This window comes from Chelonia mydas, chromosome 7 (assembly GCF_015237465.2).
Source record: "Chelonia mydas isolate rCheMyd1 chromosome 7, rCheMyd1.pri.v2, whole genome shotgun sequence".
In the NCBI taxonomy this organism is placed as follows: Eukaryota; Metazoa; Chordata; order Testudines; family Cheloniidae; genus Chelonia; species Chelonia mydas.
The window spans coordinates 122,551,595-122,564,112 of record NC_057853.1 but is presented as its reverse complement, the minus strand read 5'-3'; the positions used below and the strand labels follow the sequence as shown (position 1 = coordinate 122,564,112).

Below are 12,518 nucleotides of genomic sequence, written 5' to 3'. Positions count from 1 at the left end.
TCCCCTCTCCCCGGATTTGAAAGTATCTTTTGTCCCCATTGGTTCCTTTGGTCAGGTGCCAATCAGGTTATTTGAGCTTCTTAACCCCTTACAGGTAAGGAGGAATTTTAGGCTACCCTTATGGTTATGACAGTCTGTCTCTGGTTCCTCCCTAGACCATCTGGTTCAGTGATTGCCTTCACACTTATCTCTTAACACCCATTCCTCAGTCACACACAACACGGAACGTTTTGAACAGAAACATCAAATTGCAATACAGAAGAAAAACCGTCATGGCTACATTATGATCTTCTTATTCTTTATCCTTCATTCTAAATTATACAAAAAATAAATCCTACTACTACCCCCTGACCCGTCTGTCCCACAGGACATCGCCACCCCCAAGTTCTCCATGCCGTCCCCCGTCCGCACTGTCCTCGCAGCCGACTTCGACAACGACCAGGAGCTGGAGGTGTTCTTCAACAACATCGCGTACCGGGGCTCCTCTGCCAACCGCCTCTTCCGGTAGGGCCACCCGCCGGGGCAGGGTCACAGGGCGGGCTGCCTACCGGGCGGGGGATGGGAGCAGCTCACCTGCCCACCCAGGAGATGGGCAACATGCCCAGGAGAGCCAGGGGCCACAGCAGCGTGCCCAGGAGGAAGGGAGGGCGGGCAGACTGGATTCCGGTGCCCCTGGCGTGGAGGTGTGCTCAGTGCCCAGGAGCCAGGAGGTGTGCCCTCGAGAGCCCATGGGCACCAGCCGCTGTGACGAAGCCCTTTGCAATGCCATTATCAGCCCCTCACTCACAGCGCTAATGCCCTGGGTTCTGTGCAGCAGCCCCTCATTAATTGTGGGGATCGATGGCTCGTTAGCACCAAACCGCTCATTTGTCCCAGATGGAGAGTATCAGTGCAGCGACCAGGCCCCGGCTGCCTGTGCGGTGACAGCGTGTCCCTCAGACGGGGCCTCCTGGGGGCACAGCTCTGCATGCTCTATGGTGCCCCCCGGGCAGCGCCAGCTGGGTCTGCTCAGTGGGCAGGGAAAGGGTTAAGCCATCCTGTGGGGTTTCTCCTCCAGCTGCTGGCTTTGCTGCTGGTTTCTGGGGCGCACCCTTGCTTTGCCCCAGCCAACACGCTGCTGCGGGTGAGCTCCCCGCCAATGGCGACAGCCAATGCCAAGAGACATGTCCTGGCCGTGGGCACAGAGCATCCCCCAGCCAGGTTACCCCTCCCCTCTGCTCCCACCGCTCTGCACAGCCAGCTGGCATGGGCTGAGCCCGGGCCCCACATCTCCCCTCATATCCCTGGCCCCGCTCCCAGGATGGATTAGCTCCCTGAGCCTGCCCCTGAGCCCCCCCCCTCCCCATGCACTCCTGACCCCATTGCCACCACCCGCCCCCTGTTCCCCACACCCTCTCACAGCAGCACTTCTGGGCTCAGGCCGCATCCTGCCATTTGCTGTGTGGAAGGATGGGCCCCACGGCCAGGCCCACACAAATCCCACTGCCGGATCAGGGCCTAAGCTCTTCGGGTCAGGGCTGTCTCTCCTGCGGGGCAGTGCCCAGGGCCCAGGCTGCCCAGATACAATAGCGAGGTCAGCCTCAGCCCCAGGGGCAGGCTGACACGGCATGAGGGGGAGTCAGAGCCCTGCACCCCCACTTCCTGCGATTCACCGTGACTCTCAGCCAGCCGGTAGAACAGAAGGTTTATTAGAAACGACAGGAACACAGTCCAGACCAGAGCTTGAAGGCATAAACAGGACCCCTTAGTCAGGCCCTTCTGGGGGGCAGGGAGATTAGACCTCAGCCTTGGGGCTCCCTCCTCTTCCCCAGCCAACCCCAAAACCTGGAAACCCCTCCAGCCATCTCACCCAGCCTCCCCCCAGCTCCTCCTCCAGCCTTTGTCCAGTTTCCTGGGCAGAAGGTGTCACCACCCCAACCCCCCTCCTGGCTCAGGCTACAGGCTCAGGTATCTTCCCTCAAGGGAAGTCTCCCATCCCCAGTGAAACTCCCCTGCAACATTCCCAGGTCAAATCCGCCCCGCGCCCTGCTGCGTCACACAGGCCCTGCCCCATTTCGGAGGAGGGAATAGGGCCTGTTAAGTCCCCACAGGGCCACCCTCCGACCCCAGCCATTCACCCACACCAAGGCCCATCTGGCTCTGCTGGATCCTGGCACAGTCTCTCCATCAGGGGCTCCGAGCCCCTCGGCCACGGCCTGTCCCTGCCTGGTGCCGAAGGGAGGCGATGCTGTGTGTGCCAGGCAGGGCTCCTCGCCAGGATGCAGCACTGACATAGGCTCTCGCCCGACAGGGCTGCACCCTCTGCCAACCCTGCCCCTTGCAGCCCAGGGACCCTGCGTGGAGCCAGAGGCTCGCTGTGGCAGGGGGTCACGTGGCCAGCAGACATGGAGGGGTTTGGGCAGCCGGTGGGGTTGGGGGCCCTGGGGCCTGGCTCTCACCCTCGTCCCCTGCAGGATCGTCCGCAGGGAGCACTCGGACCCCGTCATCGAAGAGCTGAACCCAGGAGACGCCATGGAGCCCGAGGGCCGGGGCACTGGTGAGTCCCTCACGCTGCACCCCTGCTGTCGGGCTCCCCTGACCCCCAGGGGCTGGGCCAACCCCGGCAGGGCCAGGTGCTGAGATGCCCCCAAGCTGTACTGCCTGGGGACCCCTGGGCGCTGTGGGGGTCAGTGGGGTGACACATGAGTCAGCCCCAGTCAGCAGGGGGCGCCTGCAGGGCTGGGTGGGGAGCTGCAGCCGCTGGGCGGCAGGTGGAGCAAGCGGGCGAATCCTGGGTTGGCTCCGGGTTGCGGGCGGCTGGATCGATGGCTCCATTGTTGTCTCCCATCCCTGCCCCAGAACAGCAGGGCCCTGGCCTGGCCCGGCCCCTCTGTGCCCTCATCTGCCCAGTGACGCCATCAGTTCCTGGGGGTCGGGGTCAGGGTGCTGCCCCCTCGATGCGGGGCCCCAGGGAGCCAAGCCTGGCACAGGTCAGTGGCTGCTGATGTAACCCCATCCCCAGGGACCTGAAGCTTGGGGTGGCTCCGTGCGTGCTGCAGGGTGACAGTCAGGAAAGTTGAAGAGGCTACTGACAGGCAGCATGATCTAGTGGTCAGAGTATGGGGGGCTGGGAGCCAGGAGTCCTGGGTTCCATCCTGAGCTCTGGGAGGAGCGTGGGTTCTAGGGGGTCAGGACTCCTGGGTTCTACCCCTGCCTCTGACACTGACTCTCTTTCATCTTAGGCAAGGAACGGCCCTTTGTAGCCAGGGCTGCCTCCCAGGCCATTGTCCCTCTGGGCTGCCTGCAGCCTGACCGACCGTGGCTACTGGGCGTGGGGTGGATCATCCCTGCAAGCCTGTGGTCATCTGAGCCGGTCCCAGGTGCAGGCTGCGCCGGGGCTAGGAGGGGCTGGCGTGAGAGACGGGCAGAGCTGGGCCGGGGAGGTGGGGGATTGCGATGGGGGCTGACCCCCAGCCCTTGCTGTCGTTGCAGGGGGTGCAGTGACTGACTTCGATGGCGATGGGCTTCTGGACCTGATCCTGTCCCATGGCGAGTCCATGGCACAGCCACTCTCAGTCTTCAGGGGCACCCAGGTGCGTTGGGGCCCCATGCTGGGCCACAGTGGGGCTTTGCTGTAAAGACTTTGTATGACTGCTGTGCGTGCCTCAGTTTCCCCTTGTCATGGAGTCCCAGGCTGGGGGTGCGGGCACCGCTCTGAATGAAGTCGGGCAGGGCTCTCGGGCAGCGTGGCTCCCCTCAGGGCACACGCTCACCAGGGCAAGAAGCCTCCTGGGCATCGGTGCTTCCTGGGCCTGACCTCGGAGCGTTCAGCCCCGTTCACCCCGGGGAGCTCCCGGCAGCGAGTGCCCCTGGATGGGACCCCTGGGGAAGCCTCACCTGCCCCCAAAGGGCCCTGCCCCCCACTCCGCAGCCAGCTGTGACTCTCAGCCAGCGTGTGACACAGACGGGTTATTAGTCGTCGGGCCCCCAGCGTAGAACAGAGCTTGTGAGCGCAGAAATCGGGGACATTCAGAAAAGTCCATCGTTGCCGGGGGGATCCAGAGCCCTGAGCCCTCACCCCGGAGACCCAAACCAGGAGGCTGATTCACTTCCAGCCGCCCAGCCTCAGACACGCCCAGCTGCCCCCACCCACCCCCAATCCTTTGTTTTCCTCTTGCCGGGGGACAAGCTCTGGCCATCAGTTGGCAGGATACAAAGTGCCGGGTTCTCTGTGCCCAGACAGCCAATCAGCAGTCACACCTGCCCTCTAGGAGTCTCTGCAGCCTAGATACTTGATAGGTTTCAGAGTAGCAGCCGTGTTAGTCTGTATTTGCAAAAAGAAAAGGAGTACATGTGGCACCTTAGAGACTAACCAATTTATTTGAGCATAAGCTTTTGTGAGTAACACGATACTTGAATAACACACGGGAAACTGAGGCACACACCGAGTATTCAGAGTAAACATTAAGCACATTCCCACTGTGCCACCCCGCTCCCCCCCAGACGAAGTCTCTGGCTCTGCCCTATTCAGCCTGGTCCCCGGGAGTGTGTCTCCCCCAGCCGGAGGCTCCCTCCCCCTGGGGCAGTCTGCGACCCCGGGTCAAGGCTGGGGAGTGTGTGCAGGCTGTAGCCACATGTCCAGATCATCCCCCATCAGCACCTCTGCGGGTCACTGATCCTGCACCCCTGCCTCTTGGCCCCTGTCTCAAGTAGTTCTTCACTAAGGGGCCAAACACCCCACCAGGGCACAAGATTCGTGGGGCACAAACTGATCTGGGCCCACCACTGGGGCTGTGCCAGCATCACCCCAGCACCTGTGTCCAGTACCTGCCCTTTCTTCCCATCCACCCTCTGGGGACAAACACGCCTGCCCCCTGCGGGTTGCCCTGCGCAGCATGCACATTGATCGTGCCAGAGCTTCCTCCCAGAGCCACAGCCAGGCTGTCCCGTGGGGAGCCGGAGTCCCCCCGCCGGGCTCCTGCTGAGTTAACCGGTCATGGGGTCTGCTTGGCTGCTGCTTCCATAACCCTGGGGTTTTGCCTACAGAAATTACATCACAGGTCTCTGAGGTCCCTTGGAGGGGGATGGCCACATCCACCGTCACCCCTGGTTTGCGCTTACCAGAGTCCTGCTTCTGGGGCACCCCTGGGTGGCCCCTCTTTGGGTCCCCAACCTGGGCCAGTCCCTCTGGGTCTCTCCATGCCTGGCCCTGCTGCCCACAAACTGCTCTGCCAGCCTGCCTGCGCTGTGCAGATCCTTTGGCTTCCTGGCCGCCAGCCACGTTTTCCGCTCCGCTCCCCCCACCTCCAAGCTGTCAGGGGCCCCAGGTCACGGAGCTGCTCCAACCCCGCCAGTGTGGTGACCTCAGCTGGGGGGCGGCTTCCATGCAGGTCCCCCCCGGGGCCTTCTGCACACCCCAGAACTGTGTCCCATAAGCCTCGGGGTCCATTCAGACCTGAGCAGTGGAGCCTGTTCGACCTGTTCATAGCCACAGAATGGACTCCATCCACCTGGCCATGTGCTCCTAGCGCTCTGGGGCTGGGGAAGGGGTGACAGAGTGGAGCTGGGCCGCAGGGTCCCTGAGTTCAATCTGCCGGTGTTCCCAAGGGCAGTGGGGTCGGCATCTCAGCCCCCCACTGAAACTGGAGCACCAATTGGGGAGCTAGGCTCCCTGCGGAGTTGGCAGCCTTTCCCCACATACCCATCGGTGGGGCCTCTCTCCCCTCGGCTCCTCCAGCTCCCGCTTCTCCTGCTGCTCCACCTCGTGCTTTCGCTCCTCCGGGTCCTCTCGCCCCTTCGCTCTCAGCTCCCCACCATTCCAGTCAGACTGTCGGGACCCAGGTCGCGAGGACACCCCCTGCGAGACGGGGGACCCAGGTCGCACGGAGGCCCTGCTGCTGCACGGGCTGCTGCCTCTGCTGCTCTCAGACCCTCCTAGAACCTGCTTCCTGGACTGATCGTCCTTCTCCAGCCGTCCCAGAGGCTGCCCGCTTCCCCCCACGGAGCCCCCTCTCCCTGCAGAGGCTGGCAGTGCCCCCAGGGGCAGGTCACACGCCGTTTTCCTGCTGTTCCTTTTGGCTGCTCTTGTTTCCTGGCTGCCAGTCACTTACGGCAAAATACTTCTGGTGCGTTCATCAACCTCCCATCCTCGTGGTGCCTTCCCCAGCCTGCCTCTGCTCCCCCGTCACCAACCCACAGGGCTGGTTTTCTTCAACAGCCCGAGAAGGCCCCCTTCAGGGAGCCAGACCCTCCCAGGGGCTCGCTCTGTCACTAGGGGAAGCCCCTCGGCTTCACCGCCTCCTTGGACCGAGCCTTCAGCACCCCTGGGTCATGCTGTGAGCTCCCTTCAGCGAGTCCACCTGAGAGAGACTTGGACCCCCAAGGGGCACAATGCCCCCCACCTCCAGCCCCTGCACGGCCGCAGCCGGCACGGTTACAGCAGGAGGGTTATGAGGGGTGTGGAACAGAGCTAGGCAGGCCTTGGGTAGTACCAAGGGCAGGAAGTTACAGCCTGGCCCACACACCCAAGTATCCAGCCCTTCTCCACCCCTAGGTAACAATGCAGCATTGGGGGTGTCACAGAGTCCCCGGGCGATGCTCTGGAGCTGCTCCCTACGAAGCCAGGCAGGACTCTGGGAGAGCCTCCTCTCTCGGAGCAGCCTGTCTGCAGGACACACAGCTCACCCAGCTTCCACCTTCCTGGGTCTGACCTCGGAGCATTCAGCCTCCTCTGCCCCTCTGTGCGCTTCCCACAGCGAGTCCGCTCAGGCGGGGTCCTGGGGAAGCCGGAGGGTCCTGCCCCCCAGCTCCACAGTCAGACGTGACTCTCAGCCAGCCAGTAAAACAGAGGTTTATTAGATGACAGGAACACGGTCTAGAACAGAGCTTTGTAGGTACAGAGAACAGGATCCCTCAGTCAGGTCCATTTTGGGGGGCAGGGAGGCCAGAGCCTCATCTGAGCCTCCCTCCATTTCCCCAGCCAGCTCCAAACTGAAACTCTCCAGCCCCTCCTCTGGCCTTGGTGTCTTTCCTGGTCGCCACCTGATCTCTTTGTTCTCCAACCCCTTCAGTCGGCACCTTTGCAGGGGAGGGGCCCAGGCCATCAGTGGCCAGGAGACAGGGTGTCGGCCATTCTCTGTGCAGACACCATCTCGCTGGCCCTCTCGGGCTCTGCAACAATCACACCCCCTTATCCCACCACCTAGATACTTAAGAAATGCCTAGGGGAAACAGAGGCACCCACCCAATATTCAGAGAAAACATTAAGAACAGTCCCACTTCTTCACAGGGGGAAACTGAGGCACACAGAGTATTCAAACAAACTATTCCCAGAAAATCCCCACCCCGCTGCCCGGTTCGTCTCACCCGTCTGTCCCCTGCAGGGCGCTGGCAATAACTGGCTCCGCGTCATCCCGCGCACCCGCTTCGGGGCCTTTGCGCGGGGGGCCAGGGTGGTGCTGTTCACCCGGCGCAGCGGGGCACACCTGCGCATCATCGACGGTGGCTCGGGCTACCTGTGCGAGATGGAGCCCGTGGCGCACTTTGGCCTAGGTGAGTCGCTGGCCCCTGGCCTGAGAGAAGCCCGGCCCTTGCCCCGGCCCCCAGGAAGCCCTGGGCATCTGTCTGTGGCTCCTGGTTGGAGCTGAGACATGGGGTCAGGGCAGCATTAGACTCCCATGCTGTGTTCCCCAGCTCTGCCTTTGCCCCATAATTGTGACCCACTGCCCCCTATTAGACCAGCCCTGGGTTCCCCCCAGACCTGCTGGTGCCCCTCACTCCTGACCCACAGCCCCCTGCTAGCCCCGCCATGGAAGGGTCTGTTCCTTTAAAACGCTCTGTCCTGGATAGTCGGTGGCTAACAGATTGGGGGGCTTGGAGGGTCTCATTGTTGGGGTTCAAAGCGTTGGCTGCAGCCAGATGCCCGCTGCCTGGGCTGGGAGGGGGGGCCGAGCATCCCCTGCTGCCCTCCCCAGCTGCTGCTCTGCAGAGAGGTGAGTGTTTCCATGCCCCATGAGCCCCCGACCCCTCCACACCTGTTTCCGGCCCAGCCAGGCCTGCGGGGTGAGCAGGGCAGCCAAGCGCTCGGGAACCAGACCGAACAGCGTCTTGGTGCTGGGCCCTCGCCCTGCTCACCCCACTGCCCCCCAAGCTGCGGCTCTCAGCAGGGAAAGGAGGGTCCCCTGGGCAGACAGCAGCTTTTCTGCTGAGATCTGCTCCCTCTAGTCCTGCTCCAGGCTGGGCCCAGCCCCGCGGCTGCCCGCTCTGATGGCTCCTCCTCTACAGGCCAGGACGAAGCCAGCAGCCTGGAGGTGACGTGGCCAGATGGCAGGGTCGTGGCTCGGGCTGTGGCCAGCAGCGAGACCAACTCGGTGCTGGAGATCCCCTACCCCCAGGGTGCTGAGGGGCAGCTCCCGCCCGCCTCGCTGGAGGTGAGTGCCATGCAGCGCACCTGGCACGGAGTGGGGCAGGGCCGGGCCGGGGGCACCTCCCAGAGGCAGGGAGGGGGACGTGGCACAAGGAGCCGACAGGACGCAGACACCCGCTTGGATAGGACAGGCCAAGGGACATGGTGCCTCTGGCCTCACCCAGGCAGGCAAGGCCCAGCCACCCCTGCCAGCTGCCCTGCCCTGTGCGACGCCGTCCCTGGTGTGCGGGCTCCAGAGCGCTGGGGAGTCAGTGGCCCGTGCCCCCTGCCTGGCTGCAGACAGGGTGGGCCCTGAGCCTGCCCCTCACTGACCAGTGCCCAGCAGGGGGTGCTGGGGGGCCTGGGGCAGCCCCTCCCCACACTAATCCCAGCCCCCCGGGTCTCTGCTTCTCCCCTTGATGCAGTGCGGCCAGGGATTCTCCCAGCACGAGAACGGACGCTGTGTTGGTGAGTCGCTGCTTGTGAGGCGCCCGCGGGAGGGGCTGTGCCAGGCAGGAGCCACAGGATCGCTCTGGCTGGGTGGCAGGCGGGGGGGCTTGGGCTGTGGCATGGCCAGGGGGAGGGGCTGTGTGCCAGGGCATTTCTGGGTTGGTTACTTGGCAGGGGGGCTGCAGCCTGGCGGGGCGGGGGGGGGGGGGGGGGGGGGCGCTGTTGCATGGCTGTAGGGCAAAGATTTGCTGCAGGGCTGCAGCCTGGCCGGCCTGGGGGCTGCACCCTGGGGGCTCTGGGGCCCCAGCCGTGGGGGTTGTCGTGTCTGGGCGGGTGGGGAGCCGTAGCGCCTTCCCCGAGGCCCAGGGCTCACACTGTGCCCTGTCCGCTTCCAGACACGGACGAGTGTGCCGCGTTCCCCTTCGTGTGCCCCAGGGAAAAGCCGGTCTGCGTCAACACGTACGGCGGGTACCGGTGCCGCAGCAACCGGCGCTGCAGCCGGGGCTTCGAGCCCAGCGAGGACGGCACGGCCTGCGTGGGTGAGTGCCGCGGCGGGGGGAGAGCCAGGCCAGCCCCTGCCCAGGGGCGGTTCAAGTCCCAGGTCGCTCTGGGGAGCCTGGGTACCTGTTTCAAGGTGTTTCGGCGCCCCCCGCAGGCCACGTGAAGCTGCCCATGCTCCTGGAGCTGGTCCAAGCACAGAGCTCCCAGCCCCATGGCAGGGCTGGCCCCGACCCGCCTCTGCCCCAACTGCCTGCCACTGACCCTCCCTCCCCTCCTCTCTGTCTCTCCTTCTCTGTGCAGCGCAAGTGGCCTTTTTCGGTGGATACCCCTCTGCAGGGAGCCGGCTCTGGGCCTGGCGCCCCCCAACCCCCCTCCTCCCGCTGGGCCTCGGACTCTGCCTTCACTTCTATGCACTTTGACCTTTGCCAGTGACCTGTGTGTATGGACTGGACGGTCTCTCTGCCTCTCTCCATCCCTCCGCCTCTCCGTCCTCCTGTCTCTCTGCCCCTTTCCCCCACCCTGTCCAATGCCCCTCGAAGTGCTGGCAGTGCGGCGGCCATCTTTGAGAAGGGCACGGAGCCGCCCGGGCACAGCAGCGACCGGGCTGGAGGCAGAGCCGGTGCCAATCACCCCTTGCCTGTTTTCTGAGCAAACAGACAGGGAGGCGCCCTGTGACCCCGTCAGCGCCCCCGTCGTGGGAGCTTGCCCTTAACAGAGATGGATGCTCAGTCGAATTGATTCCGTAGCATGTGCCTGCTGGTTTGGCCTGCAAGGTTTGCCTCACCTGGCCCCTCTCTGGGCCACGGAGGATGCACCCGGCCCCGCTCGCTGTGGGGGAGACGCCCCCCGCTGCGTTTTCTAGCGTATTGACCCCACTGTCTGGAGTTGGACCCGGCTCAGTCTTCCAGCCCCTCCCCAGGGAAGCGACCCAATAAACTCTATCCTGTCTATTTGCACCTGCCTGCTGAGTTGCCTGCGGGGGCCACGCCCTGGCCTGGGGGCCCTGTTGGCTCCAAGCTCGGCCGAGGGCGGGGGAGGGGCTGAGGGTGGGCGCCAGCGCCCTGGGTGCCTGTGGCCTGGGCTGAGGCCGGGTCATGGTGTGGGGCTGCATGGGGTGCAGGTGGCGCATGAGAGCGCTGTCCCCCCACCCCTTGTGCTAGGAGGTCGTACCCCCTCTCGTGCCCCGGCCGGACCCCTCGCTGCTCCGCCTATGGGATGGGTACGCAGGTCCCAGGGCCCTGATTTCTGGTCCCCGGGCGGGTGACTAGCTCTTTCTCCACCAAGCGGGGCCAGCGCCCTGCTGGCTTGGGGCCCGGTCCCCCGGCTCTGCGCGTGCGGGGGGGGCTGGGGCCCGGGCAGGGCCCGAGAGCCGTGGGGAAGGGGATGGAGGGGGGCAGGAGCAGGAGGGTGGGCATCGGACTCAGCTGTACCGGTCCCAGCTGACACGAGCCAGCCGCTGCCGTGCATGGGGCTGAGAGCTCGTCGTGCTGCCCAGCTTGCCCGCGGCATCGGCACCCATGTGCGGGTGGGTGCTACGGGCTGCTCCAGCCCCATTAGCTCCTGCTGGGGTGGGGCTGGTGGAACGGGGCTGGGGGGGCCCAGGAGGCTGGCAGGGCTGGGGCAACCAGGGAGCAGCAGGGTCGGGGGCAATCAGGGGGCCCTACGGGACATCTGTAGCACCCCACCCCAGCTGTTCTGCATTGGGGGGGCGGAGGAGGTGTGACAGTCCTGTGACCCCGTCTCAGCCAATCAGCTTTTGGCTCCCGAAATGAATGAGCCGCTCCGGTTTGAAGGGTGATTGGTTGGAAGGGGCGGTCACATGCCTGTCTCGGCCAAGGCACAGTTCGGCAGCCTGCGGGTCCCCAGGAAGCGTGAGGCTCAGGGGGCGGGGCTTGCTGGAGCTCCGCCCAGTGACCCCCGCTCTCTCCCTGTGCTCCCCCAGACACTGACGAATGTGCCCGGGGGCTGCATGGCTGCAGCCAGCTCTGCACCGACACCCGGGGGGCCTTCGCAGGGTCGGCTGGAGCCGGGCCCCAGGCCGGGGGGCAGGCGGGGCTGGGCCAGGAGCGGGATAGCAGCAGGCAGCTGGGCCCGGGGAAGGGGCTGCCCCCCCATTGTCCCAGGCTGGAGGGCAGAGCGGCCTGGAGGCTGCGGCAGCGCAGGGGTTAATTCGGACAAGGTGCCCAGGGAGCCCGTGTGTGGCCGGGACTGGCACAGGCAGGGAATCTGCGGGCCCCCCCGGCACGGCTGTCTCTGCCCGGCCCCCTGCCCGGGCGTCACACAGAGCTTGGCACCGCCTCCCTGATCCCGCCCAGCAGCCCCCGGGCCTGGCCCGCGGGCGAGGGAGCCCGGTGCCCGTGGCCCCGCTGGGCTCAGTGGGGTGACGCCCTCCCCTTCCCTTTCAGAGGTGGACGAGTGCCGGGAGCAGCCGGGCCTGGCCCGCAGGCGAGGGAGCCCGGTGCCTGTGGCCCCGCTGGGCTCAGTGGGGTGACGCCCTCCCCTTCCCTTTCAGAGGTGGACGAGTGCCGGGAGCAGCCGGGCCTGTGCGACCACGTCTGCCACAACGAGCAGGGCTCCTGCCACTGCCACCGTGGCGTCTCCCTGGGCCCGACCAGCACCGCTGCCTGCCCCTCTAGCCCAGGGCTGCCCCACACCCAGGGCAAGCCCTAGCCCAGGGCCGCCCCCAGCCCCTGCAGCCCCCAGGCCCACAGCCACCCCCTGGCTGCCCCCGGCCCACTGCAACCCCCGGCCCACTGCAACCCCAGGCCCAGTGCAGCCCCCAGCCCATGGCAGCCCCCAGCCCACTGCAGCCCCAGGGGGCATGGAGGGAACACGTTCCCAGCTGCAGGGGCCATGCAACCCTGGCTCCTTCCCCCTCAGCCTGTCCTCCCCTCCAGCCACCCACCAGGCTCTGGGCTCTGGCCCAGCCTGGGCTGCTCACGCCTGGCGCTGCATGAATAAAGCGTTTCCCAGCTAAAACAGTCCTCGGCCCGTCTCTGCAGCCCCCAGCCCGGCTCGTCACACCAACCCCAGGCCTGGGCCGAACATCCTGCCCGCAGAGGGTCGCTCCCTGCCCCACACCAGGATGAAGCCCCCTCTCCCCCGCACTGATTTTCCCATGTGATTTCCTGCCCCCTTGTTCTTTGGCACTCTGGGTACCGCCCGCCCAGCCATGCCCTGGCCC

At 65.3% G+C, this 12,518-nt stretch overlaps 1 protein-coding gene across 3 annotated transcripts in view; it reads left to right on the top strand.

Moving 5' to 3' along the window:
* Positions 1-12,313, top strand: part of CRTAC1 (cartilage acidic protein 1) — a 38,733-nt gene extending 26,420 nt beyond the window's left edge. The window contains exons 8-15 of one of the 3 annotated variants that reach the window (XM_037905495.2): positions 368-504; positions 2,454-2,536; positions 3,472-3,572; positions 7,362-7,530; positions 8,263-8,408; positions 8,809-8,851; positions 9,229-9,372; positions 11,847-12,313. In XM_037905495.2, coding sequence (XP_037761423.1) covers positions 368-504; positions 2,454-2,536; positions 3,472-3,572; positions 7,362-7,530; positions 8,263-8,408; positions 8,809-8,851; positions 9,229-9,372; positions 11,847-12,004 — 981 coding nt within the window. In that variant the 3' untranslated portion in view covers positions 12,005-12,313. Of the gene's footprint in view, positions 1-367; positions 505-2,453; positions 2,537-3,471; positions 3,573-7,361; positions 7,531-8,262; positions 8,409-8,808; positions 8,852-9,228; positions 9,373-9,634; positions 10,288-11,739 lie in introns of those variants that run through there. The other 2 variants (XM_037905498.2, XM_037905496.2) reach the window with 2 other exon arrangements.
* Positions 12,314-12,518: the final 205 nt, after the last annotated feature.